The sequence below is a fragment of the Marmota monax genome, unplaced genomic scaffold (genome assembly GCF_021218885.2).
Source record: "Marmota monax isolate L192 unplaced genomic scaffold, Marmota_monax_Labrador192_F-V1.1 WCK01_AAM20220418_F8-fsc00073, whole genome shotgun sequence".
In the NCBI taxonomy this organism is placed as follows: domain Eukaryota; kingdom Metazoa; phylum Chordata; class Mammalia; order Rodentia; family Sciuridae; genus Marmota; species Marmota monax.
The window spans coordinates 4,529,058-4,546,962 of NW_026692846.1; the positions used below are offsets into that span (position 1 = coordinate 4,529,058).

Consider the following 17,905-nt stretch of genomic DNA (forward strand, 5'->3'; position numbering starts at 1 on the left):
CTTTGTAAGCAACTTTCACAATCAATACTCTTTTGGGAAGTGTGTCCACACTGGTAGATGTGGGTTCCCTGGCAGTCATGACTGTGTGATCCATGCCTTGGCATCCCACTGCATGGATCCAGTGCACAATGGCATCTAGTTGTTCCACACAGGCCATGGCTAGGTTGTTTCCTTAAATTCTCTGATCATGCTCTGTAATATTCCTAGTATTTCTTTTTTTTTTAAATTTAGTTGTAGTTGGACACAATATCTTTATTTTATTTATTTATTTTTATGTGGTGCTGAGGATGGAACTCACCACCTCACACATGCTAGGTGAGCACTCTACCCTGAGCCACAACACCAGCACCCTAGTATATCTTTTATTCCTCCATCTTTTTTTTTCTGTTTTCTTGGGATCAATCACAAATTTGAAATTGGTGGATAAAAAAATTCCATCCTTTATGAGAATGGTGTGGCAAATTGTAAGGCCACTTGTTGAGCAGACAGATGTCTTCTCCTCAAATTCACAGTGACCATCAGTCTTTTTTGAACTTTGCCAATCTGGTATTTTAACTAAGTGGTTTTTTTTTTGTTGTTGTTATGTTTTGTTTTCACTATCTGCATGTTTGGATTTGTGTTCTAGAGGCTTCTGCAGTGCTGCTGTTGGTGCGACCAACAGCACCTTCTGGAGTGGTCAGCACCAGGGCTTCTTGACGGTTCCCCTGTATGTGCACCACTCTGGGGTTTAGGACAACACTTTTCCCACATCATCTAGTTATAAGATGGATGAATAAACTTGCTGCACGAGGCTAATGTGAGGATGAGGAAACTTGGTTTGTTTAATCAAAAGCATCATTAGTTTAGGTAAAATCTATAAGCTATAAAGCATATAGCATAAAGCATTATAAAAATTCTTAAATTTATATTGAAAATACACAAATGGAAGATATCCTATATGTAGTAATGTTGAATGAAATACTATAAACTATTTAAATATCCAGCAAGAATGTGCATCAATCAACTGTGTGCATCTTTACAGGAAAGGCCAGGGAAACTGACCTTATCAACCAGGAACTGATTTCTAGCATAGTGCTAGGTGTGGGTAAACAACTTGAACATCAGGTCTAATTCCCAGTAACTAAGCGGAAATTGAAGGTAATCAAGGATATATATCATGACTAACAATGTTGTCTCTGTGGATGGGAAAACCAGTGTTCAGTTTGTGATTGCCTTTTCTGAGTTTTCTGAAATAGGCTTGTGTTATTTGTAAGTAGGTTTTAAAAATAGCAATAATAAAATTTACTTTTAAACCAAAATTGAAGTGCAGAGATTGACGCCTAGTGGCGTTCCAAGGGTGTGAATCATTTTAAGGTGCTGTCACTATCCTCAGTGGAATTCACAGCAAGCTTGGGGAGGCCCCTCTTGTTGCTACCAAACAGGAGCGCTGTGCTCAGAATCCCGATTGTCACCTGCGGTACAGGCAGAGCAGGCAGGTACTGGAGTCAGGCGCCTGTGGTCCCAGTGTCCACTCCTTTAGGGCCTTGGGGACATGCTTTTCCACAACCCATCTGCACTATGTCACCCTTTCTCTTGCCCCTGCAGGCTGCAAAACTGTGCACTATGATCTGGTGTTCCTCCTGGACACCTCCTCCAGCGTGGGCAAGGAGGACTTTGAGAAGGTCCGTCAGTGGGTGGCCAACCTGGTGGACACCTTCGAGGTGGGCCCAGAAGGCACCCGCGTAGGTGTGGTGCGCTACAGCGACACGCCCACCACGGCCTTTGAGCTGGGCCACTTCAGCTCGCGGGAGGAGGTCAAGGCTGCAGCGAGGCGCATCACCTACCACGGAGGCAACACCAACACGGGCGACGCGCTGCGGTACATCACCAGCCGCAGCTTCTCCCCGCAGGCCGGCGGGCGGCCCGGGGACCGCGCCTTCAAGCAGGTGGCCATCCTGCTGACCGACGGCCGCAGCCAGGACCTGGTGCTGGACGCGGCGAGAGCCGCCCACGCTGCAGGCATCCGCATCTTTGCGGTGGGCGTGGGGGCGGCGCTGAAGGAGGAGCTGGATGAGATTGCCTCCGAGCCCAAGGCTGCACATGTCTTCCACGTGTCCGACTTCAACGCCATCGACAAGATCCGTGGCAAGCTGAGGCGCCGCCTGTGTGAAAGTGAGTGGCCTGGCCTCCCTGTGTGGAGTTTGACCCCGTCCAAGGGCAGCGTGCCCTGCGACCAGCGTGGTTGTGTGGGGGTCCCCAGGCAAAGAAGCAGTGTAGCAGGCGGAAGTGGCTGGGTTAGGTGAACAGCAGGTGCAGGTGCGGGGACAGAGAAAGCCGCCTTGCCTAGGGGTCAGTGTGGTAATGGATCTGGTGGACCAGCCAGCAGTTATTAGGGAGTCTGTCTTCCCACTTCTGGGGCAGAGATGGAAAGGGCTTTGGGATTAAAGTCTTCCTTCCAAATCCTCACCCCACTGTGAGATGCAGGAGGACTAAAGGCCTGAGTGTCCATCTTCATCTCTGAGCTGGGAACGTGGTCTTCCAACCACCAAGGCAGCACTTGAAAAGTCCTCACTGAGGCATTTGGCAGGTGGCAAGGTCTCCTAAGGGGCTTCCATGAGCCATCAAGCAAGAGAATGGGCATACACAGGGTATGTGAGCTAACCAGGCCAGCAATCCAGCTGCACGCTTCAGAGATGGTCAGGGCTGCCTCTCCCAGGCCAAGTGCTCTTGACCTGCAGCCCTCTGAGATAACCCCAGTTCTCCCACTTGTTTGCCTGGAATCCGTCTCACTGTGGCTGGGGGAGGACCGGCCACTGGGCAGGAGGCAGGCACAGAGCATGAATGGCTCTGGGGCTGACCCGGAAGCCTGACCTCCAGGATCTTAGTGGGTCATTCTGAGGACAGTTCCCTCCCCTGGATAGGGAGGATGGAGTGATTTTCTCAAGGTCCAGCTTATCTGTAGTTTCTACAGGTTAGACCTGGATGGTGCCGGTATCTTTCCCCACCAGGCCTGGCAGGGCTGTGCCTTGAGGCTGGGGAGGCGGGGGCTATAGACAGTCAGTGGATTAGTCTTAGTCTGTCTTATTTATGACTGCAGGGACCAGCCAACTCCTCCCAGGGAAGCCCAGTGGTCCAACCTCTACCAGGAGCAGGGATGGTCCTAGGGGTTTGGGCAAGTGGTGGGAGGGACTGGCAGTGAGAGCAATTGGGTGTGGCCTAGCAGGCAGGCACAGGCCTAGCTTGTGCCCAGTCAGCACACAGCTAAACTACTCTAGGAACTGGATGGTTCTTGGTTTCTTACCATACATGGAGCTTATCTCTCTGTTGCTTATTTAATCTCCACTTATTTTTTCAACAGAAATGTATTGAGGAACAACTTTTTGTGCAACTTTGTGCTGATTTCTGGGGCTATAGAAAAACATGAGACATAGCTCCAATCCTCAGTGTGTTTGTCCAGAAGCCAGGAAAGACATGTGAAGAGCATGTGATACTGGGTAGTTGAGGGGTGTCTTCATAAAGGTTCAGGCAGTCCCATGCGCTGGGGTTTTGTGTGGTGATGGCGGTAGTGATGTTGAGGAGGGAGGGCGGGCTCCCTGGAGGAGGTGTGCTCAGGTTGTTGGTGAGCTGTGGAGGGAGGAGGAGGTGATGAGGTGGCATTAGGAGTTGCCACAGCACAGTGTGGCTGAGGTCATGGGGAAGTGGGGGCTTTGTCAGGTTATCAGAATTTCAATAGACAAGACTTAGGTGTGCTAAGGTGAGGATTGTAGGATTTTATGCAGGAATTTGACAGTTCATTTGGCAACAGGGCTAGGAGCAGATTCCAGCCTCAGGCCTCCCTCTTCCTGTCTCCATGGGCTGGTCTCCTCCTGTGTGCCTATGGAATGCAGCTGTCACCATCATGCCACCATCCATGATTGGATGATGCCTCAGAGCATAGGCCACAGAAGTCCCCACTCTAACTGACTTGAAGACTGAAAAGGCCAGAAGGCAGGCAGCTTGGCACCATGAAAGCAGGCCATACCAGGCTTCTGTCTGGGTGGTAACGCAGCACCCCGCAGACTTGTGTGTAGGCCCCAGCAGTAAATGGGTCCACTAGTGAGACACGGATGAAGGTTCTCCTTAGAGAAGGCTCAGATCAAGAGATGGGCTGGATGGACAATTTGCCTGACTCCTGAGGGCTGAGGACACGCTCCCAGCAGCAGCGCGGCCTTGGAGGTCTCAGTTGCCCTCCAGGCTGCAGCTAAAGGAAGCTGGAACCCCCACCCCCTCTCCTGCTTGGCTGGGCCTCCAGGTAGCCTGGCCTCTTCTGATACCAGCTGACAAGAGTCTAGGTGCTGCCGTCCCAGTGGCCTCCTGAGGCTGGCAGAGGAGAGGATGGTAGAAGCGGGCAGACTGGGGCTACCCTCGCAAGACACCTCCCAGCACCCTTAGAGCTCCATGGGCCTGCAAATCCAAGGGGAGGGGAGTTCTCCCCACCCCATCTGACATTCAGTCTGATTGGCTAAGGAAGGTCATGTGACTGCTCCTTGGCCAATCACTAACCTCAGAGTGTAAGCCAGCTGCAGGCGCTAGGGATAGGGGCATTAACCCCTGTAGTCTTTTTAACATTTGGGAGTGGAGGTAGTTACCACTCCTGTGCCTTTGAGAAAAGGAGTTTGATACACGGAGGAAAAGTAGCCAGTACCTTAAGAGAAGGAGAAGCAGGTGCAGACCAGCTGAGAAGGACTCTGTGCACCACGATAACCTTGGGAAAAACTCTCATATCCCCGTAGCCAGGGTGCTCCAAATGCCTCCCTGGGAGATTCCAGTTCTCAGTTGCCTAAGGCGAATCCGTTTTTGTAAATACAGCTGCACGATGAAGAGGGCTTGATCTATTCTGGTGACAAATGAAATAAAATGCCCTAACAGTGGCTTCAGTTAGAAACAAAGGAAAACAAAAATAAAAGATCTAACAGTAACATATTGGAAACATCTGGTAAGATTAGATCAAGGAGGCCACAAAATCCACACACCAGGAATTCCTCTGCACATGAGAGAAGATGCCCCTGAGTGACTTCACAGCCTGAACTGCATAGGAGCTGTTCTGAATAGAGGGGCCTATTGATGATCTGGAACGTGGCAGAATAACAATAGCAGGTTATTTTATGTAGCAGGAATTCATAAGACCCATTTAGTCATGCATTTAAGGACCATGTATGGTGGCAGCTGTTAAATTCAATCTAATCCTTTGGTCACTTTGTAACCATGCATGGTAGTAGACTTTGTTCATTTCCATCCATCCATTCCTTCATTTTTATTCATTCATTAAACATACATTGAGTGATTCTTTGGTGTTGGGGCCCAGCCAGGGACCCAGGATACAGGGATGGAGTTGGCATTCTCTTTGACCTCAAAAAGCACCTGTCCACTTGGGACAGCAGGAAAGTGGCAGACAGTTACACTATTGGGTGTGTGCACTGGATGTCACCTATGTGTTATGTATGTGTTAGTGTCTACCTACACACACAAGAGTATAAGCATCACCAGGATGAAGTCCACTGCTTTCATTCCATGGTTCCTGAAGCAGATCCTGGCATTTAGGAAGGGTTCTCTAATATTGTTTAAAGGAAGTCGAGGACAGTGCCCGGACAATGAATTCTGTGCTTGCTGTTGTGATGTATGTACTTTTGGAAGTAATTATGCAGTGGTCTGTCCCAGCTCCTGCCAAGGGCCAATAATAAAAATCTCCCACGAATCAGAAATCACACTCAACAATAACTGAAAACTTGAAATTGTGAGTACAGACAAATGGTTAGATTTTCAAGGTTGATGTGAGTCTGGCAAAGGCACACTGGCCGAGGCAAGCTGAACGTCAAAAATCTCAGCACACTTCCTTCAGTGGGACTTATGCAGAGGGAGACCCGGGGAGCTGGTTCCACTTTGCATGAGAAGAACTGAGGAGTCTGCCATTAGCTGAGCCTCTTGCAGTCTCACTCCATCTTCCCCAGCTGCAATGTGGGCCCTGATACCATGCAAGTGGGAGCCTGGTGCTCCTGACCTGCTGTTCAATATGTGTGACTACTGAGCACTTGGCGTGGGGCTGGCCCAAACTGAGCCCTGCTGCAATTGTAAAACACACACTGGATTTTGTAGATTTAGCATGAATAAAAGAAAGTAATGCAGCTATGAATTTTTATATTGATTGATTATATACTGAATTGATAATTTGGAAAAATAGAGTTAAATACAAGATATTAGTAAGAAAAAAACCTATCTTGTTTCTTTTTACTACTTTTAATGAGGATACTAGAAAATTACTGCATATGTGGCTCACATTTTCTTTTGGGTTGTTGCCCTAGGGGTCAAGATCATTGCATGGTTGGCAGCATGGATGGATAGTAGTGGTAGTGAAGGGGTTGGGTTGGCAGTGTAGACAGTGGATATGATCCCAGTTTCTTGGCCATTACACTTATTATTAGTGTGATATTTAGCACATTACCTGATATCTGTGAATTTTAGTTTTTACAGTTACAGATAAAAATCTTTCCCCCTCCCCATATAATAGCATGCCTGATGCATCGTGGGCTTAAAGGATGGGGTGGTCATTGTTGCTGCCTTCTCCCCTCTCCCTCTCCTCCAACAATGCTGATGTTGGTGATGACGTATGAAGTTCTGGTTGCTTCCAAAGCCATGTGTGCTCTTTCCATTGAGCTTGGCTACTGAATGGAGGAAGAACAGCTCCGAGGACCAGCAGGTGTCCAGGGGCTGCCCTTCAGAGGGGAAGCTGAGTCTAGAGCCAATGAACAGGAAGTAAGGGACTGGTGTCCACGGTCGAGTGCAGTGTCCCCCTGCCCTTAGACTGCAGGGGTTGCAGTCTGTGGGCAGAAGCTGATCTGGAAGCCAGCCAGGAGTAGCCAAATGGGCAGAGGAGGGGTGGTGGGCTGAACTTCCTTTGGATATACCATGCAGAAGCCTTTCCATTGTCCAAATGCTTTTGGACCACCTGTGGACCTCACCTGTCCTACTTCTCAGGTCTCAGATGCCCCCATTCAGTGTTCTTTTAAGAGCTATGTTGGAATCCCAGCCACACAGCCTGCCACCCAGGGCTCAGAGGCAGAGCATAAGTGGGTGTGAATAGTTAATTTTCTCTTCATACGCGTCTGACTGTCTCTGTGTTCACATACATGGCAGATGTGTCTGCACAGAGTTGGCACCATGCTATCCCGACTTACCACTGAGGGGACGGTGCCTGAAGAACTTGAGTTACTCCTAAGGTGCCCTAGCTGCCCGAGGGCTGAGGGGGGAGTTTAGCCTTGCTGTGCTTGACCCCAGGTTCTGAGTTCCTCTGGCTGGTTCCACTTACATTAAAGAAGCAGCTTTAAATACCCATTTTACCAAAGTGTCGTCAGGATCCTCTGTCTAAATGTCATGGTCATTCCTGTCTTGTGGTTGATGGCACTGAGGTGCAGGGAGGCATGACAGGGACTACGGAGGATGACAGAGACCAGGAGCAGACTCTCGGCTGAGGGGTCTGCCATTAGCTCGGGAGTCCTGCTGGACATGTGATACTGCACTTTCCCTGGTCCCTTGCAGAGGTCTGTCTCATATTTGGTGACCAGTAGCTGCTTGCTGAGTAGCTGCGTGAAACTAAGGCTACTCAGAGAAATCATCATCTCCGTTTTGTAAGTGAAAAAAGTGCAGATGTGTAGGTGGAATGGCAGAGGCCGTGATGACCACAGTGACCAGTGTCAATAGAGATGACACTGGAGCAGTCTCATGACCTATGTAGGCCTCTCCCAGTGGCCTCTTCTAGGGGCATCTGTGGTGCTGTAGTATCCCCTTGGCCTTGGATGCTTTCAGAGAAGTGCCTTCATGTCAGGGTACCAACTCTGGCTTCTCTGTGGCCTGAGAGAGGTTCCCAGGGGACCAATCTCAGCCTCAGCTTCCCACAGCTTATGGGGTGGAGGCTGTGGACAGGCCCAGAGCATCGGCTGTAATTAAGAGCTCTCTCCACCCCCAGCTTTGCTGTGGCCACAAAACAACCCTTATATAGCTTATCGGGTTGCTGTAAGTGGTCTGTGGAATGCCAGCGGAGAGGGCCTCCACCTACTTCTATTCTGGGGACGTGCTATGGTGGTCCTCTATCCCATCTCCATGGGCAGAGACCTCCTAGGTTCTGCCTTTTGCTCCTGGACTCCTGGGTGGGGGTGTTGGTCTGGATCAGGGGAGGGTGGGAGCTTCTCTCATGCTTCCGTGGTGCTTGCCTGTCCCTGACGCGTGGCCATCCTCTCTCTCTCTCTGCTCCTCATGCTGCATGGGTAGCTGCATTCCTCCTCTAACGGGAGTTTTAACTTCTGGCTACTAATGTGACCGGGGGCAGGAGGGGGAGTGACTTCTTTGAGGTGAGGGGCAGGTCAATTCTATCCTTACATTGTTCACCTTGACTCTCACTGGAAAGATGTGGGCATTGAAGCTTGGTTCTGCATTTGGATTTGGGTGTGGTGGCCTTTAATTCACTACCCCCTGAGTTCAGTTTCCTGTAGCATTACACCTGTTTTCTGCTGTGATAGCAGTGACTGGGCGGGCCATGGTCCCCAGCCTTTCTGAGGGCTCCCCCTTTCCCTGTCTCGTGCCCGGCAGCCAGAGCACCTAACCTTCCAAAGGAATCAGTTATTGGGTGCCCTTAAAATTTATTTCAGTAGATAACACAACTCATGTAATTAGAAATGGGCTAAATGGACATTTATGGTTACCATCTCACAACAGTGAATTTTAAAAGGACTCTTTATATGTGTTTTTGTGTTATTTTAATGAATTTTTTTTGAGCCATATTCTCCCCTGGGAACTGTCCTGAGGCTTGTGGGTCACAGTGCAGAGCAAGACCTCTGTGGTCCTAATTGAGGGTGACACTTTCAGAAGGAAAGGACATAGGTGACCAAACAAATCGCAGAGTGGGCAAAGTGGCTTCACGTGGAGACAGGTGCTCTGAAGCAGGTGGAGCAGGAGCCTTCTCAGTACCTAGTTGGTGGGGGCTGGGGAGCCTCTGACAGGGAAACATTAGAGATGCTCTAGGAATGGCATGAAGCCCAGTGGGGAGGCCCAGATGTACAGGCCAGGACTGCTGGGCACAGGGAATGGTGGGAGCAAAGGGCCTGAGGTGGAGTCCATCGGGCCTGTTGGGGGGAGAGACCAGGGGCCGGGGAGGGGAGGGAAGGCCTGGGCCAGGTGTGATTGCCTGTGTCCCAGGAGGCAGAGGGGAGGCTGAGCCATGTGCTTAACCTTCCCAAGTTAGCACAGCTGGGAGGGAGGTCCTGGGGCAGCCTCAGCCAGAGCAAAGTCCACCAAGTGCCCTGCAGTCACCTCTCCCCATGAGGACACAGCCAAGTGCCGCATGGCCTCCAGGCTGGCGGTTAGCGAGTCTGCCCTGGGGAATTCTTGGGTCACTGGCTCCCTATGAACACGAGTTTTGTAAAGTTATCAAAGAGGCCACATTCCTGCTGGTGGCATTGTCCCCAGTGACCATGCCTGCCTGACCACACTCCTGCCTCCCCCAGTGTCTATTGGCCTGGCCAGCTGGGAGGTCCCACGGTAAACTCAGGACACACACTCTACACACATAGACACCATACACACCTCACACACCTCACATGAACACACATCACACGCACACATTGGGAACACGTATGTGACCACGGAGTGACCCACACAGCTGTTCCCTCTGGGTGGATCCAGAGGCCAGAGAGGAATGGGTGGCAGCAGCAGCTGTGGGTTTGGAGTGCCACGTCAATGATTGTGGCTTGGCACTTGGGACCATGCAGGCCTCCAGGAGCCATTGGGTTCCAGCCCTGCCCTCCACCTAAAGGTCATTGTGAGTGCCCCTTGGGGAAACTTGTAATGATCGTGCTCCCTAGAAATAGCCATCCGGTTACTTAATTCTGATTATGTGCCTGGAAATTTTATTAGAAAATTACTGAAAATGATGAAAAACTAAAAGCCACCCTTCATTTATTTTTAATTAGTTTTTAACTTGTGTACTTCAAGGAAGAAACAGCAGACTCCCAGCTCTGCCCAGCCAGATCCAAGCCCGTTTGATGCATGACCTCTCCTGACTCCAGCCCCTGCCTAAAACCAGAGAACTGGCAGTCACCCCACAGGAGCTTCTACACCCAGGGTCCTGCCACTTGCTTATTTACATGACAGCATGTGGCTGCTTCTCATTACTCCCTCTCTGGCAGTGGGGCAGACACAGTGCTTTCTGAATGGGTGGGGGCTTGCTTTTCCCCTGGGCTCTGGTCTGCCAGGCCAGTGCTGAGTGGGCCTTTGTTGCAGAGAGCCTTCACTCGCTGGGGATTTGTTCCTGCAGGCTGCCTCCGAGCAGAGGTCTGAATTTCTACAGTGCACGGCCGAGGCACACTCAGAGGCAGAGGCCCTGGCTGCTCCCACCCAGCATCTGGAGCTGTGGCCTGGGTGTGACACCCAGCCCCCTCCTTCCTCTCTGTGGACCTTGGGCCACTTCGGTAATCTCCTTCTGCCTGATCTCTTCACCTGAAAAGAGGATGTCACAGTGTTCCCTTCCTTGCTGAGGGTGTGAGGATCTAGTGAGGTAGTGCCAGGGACGTGCCTGGTGCGCTGGTGGGGCTGGGCACCTGCTCTCAGGACCCAGACATGAACACACGCACATGCGTCAAAGACAGTTTCCTGTGTGTGACCAGATGATCAAGCCGGAGCTTAGGTCAGTGTTTCTCAGCACTGACTATTGTTTTCCCCTCCTAAAGAAGCCTGTGGAAGCAACGTGTTTAACTCTCCCCTTCTCTGAAGTTGTAAGATCACCCCTCGGCCGCATCCAGCAGCCTGTGCAGTTGGGTCGACGGAGGCAGAAACGCTCATGTCCACTGCCCCCATCCCCAAACCAGTGTCTGCCCCTCCGAGAGCAGCTGCCTGGGGGCACAGGAGGGGTCCCAGGAGAGGACTCAGGGTGGCCAGGGTGGGGTCCTGCGTCCTCTCCCTCACAGACTGTGACTTTTGAGCATCAGGCACAGACAGTGGACTCATGTAAAGCCTGACCTAAGTTCGGGCTTTTCTGTATATTTTGACAAGAGACTCCTTTTTCCCTCTAAAATGAAGACAGAGTTAGCACTTTGCTTTTTAGAGCATGCCTGTGTGATCTTTGCTCCCTCTGCAACCTGGCCTGTACTCAGTGCCAGTCCTGGGCCAGCTCTTGCCATCCCGCGGTGTCCTGAAGAGCCCTAGATGGATGTCAAAGGGGCCTGCATGGAAGCCCAGCTCTGCCACTTTCCAGCCAGCAGCCACCGCCAGCAGCCTCACCCCTAAGCCTTAGTCTCCTCGTCTATAAAACAGAGATGATGAAGATCCTCTTGTGTTTTCAAATGTCCTTGATGTTATTGTAATCACACAGTGTGTTTCTGGCCAGCTGGAACAAACAAACAAATATACACCCGTGAAAAGTCAAAACACCACCAAATAATGTGGCTGGGCCCGAGTCCCCAACATGGGAAGGGAGTCAAGTCTACCTGTCCTGGGCTCTGCACAGGGAACTGTCCCGTCAGGAAGGGAAGGCCTGTCTTGGTCTAATGCAGGGAATGGCAGATGACGGTCTGCGGGCCACATCTGGCCAGCCATCACTACCTGATTCCCTGGAGTGCTGCTCACAGTGCACACTGACCAGAGCTGCCTGTGCCCGGAGCCGCCGCAGGCTCAGTGGCTGTGGCAGAGACCCCCTGACCTGCACAGGCCGCAGTGCTTACTATGTGGTCCTCCATGGAAGCTGGCCGACCCCTGAGGCTGATTCTATACGATGACTGATGGTCTGAAGTCACTGCCATAGCTCTCAGATAGGAGGTTTCCTGCCCTCGGTCTCCTCCTCAGGGCACTGAGTGGAATGGGCGTGGCTCCTCTGAAGGGCTCCTCTTCCCTTCCTTTCTGTGTCATGGTCAACATCACACATAGCCAGCTGACCCTCCACGTGTCCTCCAATTACAGGCTCTCCCCGGCCTTTCATGCTTCTGGTTCCATAGGTGTTCTTAAGAAAGGCTCACGCCGCCCGGGTCTCACACGTGGACATCCTCCCAGGTCCCCGTGGGACTAGAAGGGGCTTTGAGTTCTGATATGCATCAGTCCTCTTGCCACTGCCCAGCTGTGGGGACTTGTGCCAGCCACATGGCTCTGGTCCTGCTGTCAGGAAGCTGAGTCCTCACAAGCGTGACCACCCCATCGGGGGTGGCAGCATGTCTCAGTGTTCCAGCTCATGGAGAGCCGTGTGAGCTTACCTCTTGGTTTCAGTGCTGGGTTGACAAAGGGGTAATATGTAGTGGCCACAAGTAAATTGATATTTGCCAAAAGTACACAAGCACACACACAATCTCTATATAAAACATGTTTAAATATAAATGTGAATCTATATAATTAAATTTGTGGGGACATCTTGCACTTCTGAGCATTTCCCTTGTCCTGCTGCTACCCTTGCCTGTTAATCTTAGAGCAAGAGGCGACACAAGGTTACGTGACATGCCATGGCTTTCCCAGAAATGTGTCCACGAAGTGCAGTGCTCATTACAAGTTCAGGTTGCAGGGAGGAGAACGGAAAGTAGCGGGCCACGTTGCAGGGCTTCGAGGACTGGGCTGGGAAGGTCCTTTGATCATCCTCAGATTCCCCACACAGAGGCACATGCACACACACAGATGTGGACACACAAGCACAGGACACACATGTATGCCCCCACACAGATCCACAATACAGTACCTTTCAATCACACACGTATGCACATGTGCATGCGTGCGTGCACGCACATACACACACACACACACACACACAACCAACGTTTCTATGAAGGGCCTTCTGTGTCACTCTTAAGCTCTTAAGGGACTGTTGGTTCAGGACAATAATGATGCCTTCCCTCTGTCTACAACTTGGAAGCGTCTACTTGCAGTTGCCCAGAAAAAATAAATTTATTATAGACCTGTGTTTGCATCTTAAATATCCTCATGAAGTACCCACCTGTATTTTCTAGAGACCTGCTCTGGCTAGTCTGTGTGGCTGGATTGGTGGCAGACGCGTAGACAGCTCCTCTGCTTGCTGACTCTTGATAGGTTCTCCTGTCCTCTGGTCTGACAACCAGATGTGAGCGGGTGCGGCCGATGGGGATGGAAGGTGAGACCAGTACTTGCTGGTCTCCTGAGGGAGCTGGAGGCAGGCAGGCTGCTCAGGAGGCCCTGCATGGCGGGGTCTGTAGCCCTTGGCACTGCCCAGCACGTGTGTTCTCGACCATGAGCATCTTCTGTCTTGGAGTCCCCAAATCTGGGGAGCAGGAAGACACTGTCCTGCCTGTGCTCTAGATGGGGTGGAATCAGAGGCCATGAGGGTGTGTAGGTGGGTGTAGGGCCCCAGTGTGGAGCCAAGTGCCTTCCTTCACACCTCTGCTCACCTGAGCTGACTGGGCTTGGCAGAACCTGGCTGTACACTCAAATGGGGCCCCAACCCACGAGTGGCCTTCAGTGAGAGGACAAGGAGGACTGCAGGCCGCGTGTGCTGTTTATACATTACAGAGGTGTCCTGGAAAGTCCATTCCATCCTAACTTGCATATGCCCGTGTGACAGCCTAGGAGGCAGGTTGGAATTCAGATTCCCTGGGTTCCTTAAAGTGACATGCAAAGACACGGTGGCCCAGGGAGACTCGCACCCTGGCCCCAGCCCAGTCCACGGCCTGGCCTTCTTGTCTTCACCACTCCTGCTTGATCTGGAACCAGGAGGGTCCCCTGTGCATGAGCCAGAGCACCCTGGGTGTGAGGTCAAGCTTGTCCGTGTGTCCCACAAGCACCTGCTCCCAGGCCAGTGAGAGGCCTGGTCCTTCTCAGGAAAACAGGTGGGCAACGAGGTTGGAGTCTTGGAAGTAGGCACAGGCTATCTGGGGTGGGGTGTCTCCAGGACCCAAGTCTCTGGAACACAGTCTGGAAGAGGAACATGAGTCCGAGAGGGCCTGGTCCCTGTCCCTTCTCCTCTTCTGTGTGGCATGGTGAAATTGAGGGGCTCTGGGCATACCTGGATCCAAAGGTGCCTTTATTTATTTATTTATTTTATTAGCTACACATGACATTACGATGATCTTGGCAATTCATACATTTGAATCATTGGGGTATAATTTCTCATTTTTTTTTTTTGGTGCGGGGACAAATTGGACATGAAAGAATATAGTTTCTAAAATCCAGGAGGCCTCAGTTGTAAAACTTCCACTGCTGCCTACCGGCTCTGTGGGTTTGGGCAGGAAGCATTACCTGTATTTTTGACTGGAATAGAGGAAGAAAAAACCTTCCATAGATAAGTGGTGAAGATTTGAGGAGAGAGAGCTGCAGATCATGTGTCCTTAGTGAGCCTGGACCCCGTCCCCACAGCCTTCCACATTCCTGCCTCAGGAGGGGTTGATTGACCAGAGCCCAGAATAGACAGAAGCCTGGTCAGATGGAGATGGCCCAGGCAGAGTACCGTACCGTCCCGCTGCTCCCGGCCCCCATCTGCCTTCAGTCCTTATTTCTCATGTCCTCCACGTGGAACTTTGGTAGCATGGACTCTCAGACTGTGGTCCGCTCACACCAGGCCCCACACCAGCACCGAGCAGCCCAGCTGGGCATCAGCACCTCCCCCTGGTGCAGGTCCCTGGGTGTGGGGTCGGGGCAGTTGGAAATGTCTCCAGGGGAACTCTGGCTCAGCCACAGGAAGTCACCTCAGGTGATAATCGCACGGTGTGACTCATTGGGCAGCAGTGGGGTCTAGCCTGAGCAATGTCTAAGGCTCCCTGGTCCACAGGTTTTGTTGATAGGAGGCCATGAACAGCCTCATGAATTTACGAAGATAGATGGAGAGCTTGAGAGAGCTAATAGACCTGTAGCGCAGATCTTTGCAAACCTAGACTAGTGGAAGCTTTTATTTCATCTTTTAGAAATCCTAACTCCTGAGGCCAGGCAGCACCTATCAAGGTGAGACACTGAGATGCTTAGGCTGGCAGACTGGGTTTGAGTTCCTGTGCTTGACATTTATCACCTCTTAGTCACTATTTAGCCTCTTTGAGGGCAGGTCTAGCATCTGCAGGGTGGGACCACAGCCCCAGTTTCCTCATCTGAAACATAAGGATGACAAAAAATAAGGCAAAAATCTTATAGTTTTGATGCACATACTGTCCACACATTTAGGATGTCTCGGATCACAGGGGGCTCACCACTTAGGGCAGGGGAGTGCAATCGTTAACACAAACCCATGACAAAGATAGCACTTAAGATTATAGATTCAAATCACAGCCGAATGTAACAGCACATGCTTCATCCATTACACAAAGCCCAGGAGGGAGGTAAGAAAGAACAAGAAGTTTCCTCTCAGGTCAGGTGGTTCAGGGACCGCTGTGAGGGCACAGCCCAGGAGTGGGCAGCACAACTGCTGAATTTATGTAGGGGCAGGGTCGGCCTCACCTCTGCCTTGAGAGGCTGGTGCCCTGGCTCCTGGGGGTGTGAGGTGATGGAGTGGAGCATGGACAGAGGCTGGTGTTTGGAGGGTCTCGGCCTGAGGAGAGTTTGGGGTTTATTCTGAATTGAGGAGAAAGGCAGTTAAGACTGTTGTGCTTCACCTTGAACTTCACAGTGAGGGATGGGAAGCCATCAGGGAATTGGCATCCTTCAGCATGGAGCTCACTGGATTTCTCCCCAAGTGAACATTCATTCCCTCAGCCCCTTGAGGAGTTTAAGCCAGGGAGGTGCTACCCTATTTGTGCTTTAAGTTCCCTGCACTGCAGGGTGGCAAATGGATCACCATGAGGGGACAGAAAAGCAAGGGAGCAGCCCAGAAGTGGGTGAAGGGGCTAGTTAGGTAGGAAATGTGAGTCGGGTCTTCATCAGGGATCCTGGCTCATGAGGAGGACCAGGTGCAGCAGGAACCACTCAGAGCTGAAGGTGAGGCCCAGGCCAGAGCTGCTGCTCTCCCCAGGTGTGGGGCCACAGGTGTTGCAGAGCCCTGCTGCAGGTGAGGTCATTGGTGGCCATGGAGAAGCACAGAGGCAGGTAGCCCCACTGCGTGCTCACCCTCACTCCCCCCCCCCCTGCAAATTGTCAGGAGGCCTGCAGGCTGCTCCCCGGTTCAGCACTCCCAGAGGGGGTGCCCTGGGGAGGAGAGGAGGCCCTGTCTGCGGCCTGAGCTGCACACTTGCCCCCCTCCCACCTCAGCCCTGCCTCCAAGGACAGCCCACGGAGGCCCTCCAGCTGCGCCTCTCAGCAGCTGGCTGTCATTCCCACCAGCCTTCCCGTAGCTGTCTTGTGGCCGCCCATGCCCGTTCAGGAGGTGGTCTCCACCAGCCCTTGGGAAAGAGGGCCAGGAGAAAGTGTCTCTGCCTGGAGGCCTGGGATGCAGTGAAGGTGGCCCAGCCTCGCTGTTTTCTCCCATGTAGCAGTTGGGTGGCCTGATGGTAGCGAGCGGAGCCAGCCACTGCCCTCTCCTGGGGCTCTGGGCCTTCTGTCCCTGTGGTCTGCCACTGTCATCGGTGCTGATTTTGGGGGTCAGGGCCTTCAGGTTAGACACAAATATGTCTGACGCCAGGCCGTATGCTAATGGAGGAATGTGGCTGAGACTGGAGAAAATAAACACCACCTCATCTTGTTTGCCCATCTTCCCGGAGAACCACGGACTCCGGGAGGAGGCAGCAACACCCTGGAGGGCGTCTGGGGTCATGCGGCCAGTCCTGTGTTTTCTGGAAACCAGGAGGGTGGAGGTTTGTGCTCAGATGTGGAGTCGGAGGGTCAAGGCTGGGTCTGACCAGGTCCCTCTGAGCTCCCTTTTCCTGTTTCTTCCCTTCTCCCTTCCAACCTGGGCTGTGGACTCTCACCTTCTCTTCAGGGCTAAGTGAAATGTCCTGTCAGCTGACCTCCGGATTCCTATGGGACCTTTGCAACCTGAGGCTTCTTTGATTTTGCATTTCTCTATCTCAGAATCTAGGCCGTGATGAAGGGATTATTGGATTCTGTAGCCCTCCCACCCTGGGCCCAGCACCCAGGATGCAGGCTTGGGGACCTCCATCTTCTGGTTGCTGCCTGGGGAAGCCAGGTGGGGGATGAACTGGCAAGCTGGATTGGTGATATTTTGCTCATCCCTTGGGGGTTCCAAGATCCAACTCTGCAGAAGGAAAAAGAGGGCCCTGCTGTGCGCGGTCTGGTTCCCTCGGGGATGTACATGGTACTGCCCATGCTTTCTCTCCCCCAGGCCCTGCTAGACCCCACGGGGTGAGTGGTAAGAGCTTGAACAGATGAGGCTCAGCATGGGAAGGGCCTGGGATGCCACCCCAAGAGCAGCAGGCTCCCCCTCTGCCAAGGAGCAAACAGAACAGAACAGGGAGCAAGGGCAGTGCAGACAACCTGGTGCCAGGTTTGCATCCCAGACAGCAGGCCGGGCTTGGGGCTCACAGCACCAGAAGCCAAGTGCTCCCTCCTCAGACGGGTTTTCCTATACACTAGAGCAGGGGCTCAGAGTCACCCCAGCAGGCGACACACTGTGGGGTTAGCTTTATAGGGAGGAGGTGGTGGGCAGAGTGCCCTTCTGAGGTGGCCCTTGGTTGGCTTGGCCCTGGTACAGATGCCCCACGAGGCGTTTCCTCTTTATTGACGTACAGTTGCTTATCTGTAAAGCCATAGGGCTGGACCATGGGGTCATTCAGACTTCTCCCGATCCCCAAGTCTGACTCTTTTCAGGACAATTTCAGATGGAAGTGGCTCCCTCCATTGTCCCCTCCAGCCTGACCCAGCAGTTCTTTTTCTTGAGTAGCCCATCTTCTGCCTTGGGTCTTGGGGGATGGATGGCAGGCTCGTGGAGCAGGGCTGACTGGGCACCCCAGGAGGGACACTGCTGCAAAGAGAAGAGCCCTGTTTGAGGAAGTGTGTTTTCCTGCCATTTCCCCAGACA

General features: G+C 52.2%; 1 protein-coding gene across 1 annotated transcript in view; it reads left to right on the forward strand.

Annotated features, from left to right (window-relative positions):
- Positions 1-17,905, forward strand: part of Col22a1 (collagen type XXII alpha 1 chain) — a 229,501-nt gene that overhangs the window by 22,203 nt on the left and 189,393 nt on the right. Inside the window, exon 3 of the mRNA XM_046449181.2 lies at positions 1,585-2,151. Within this exon, the coding sequence (XP_046305137.1) occupies positions 1,585-2,151 (567 nt within the window). The remainder of the gene's footprint in view (positions 1-1,584; positions 2,152-17,905) is intronic.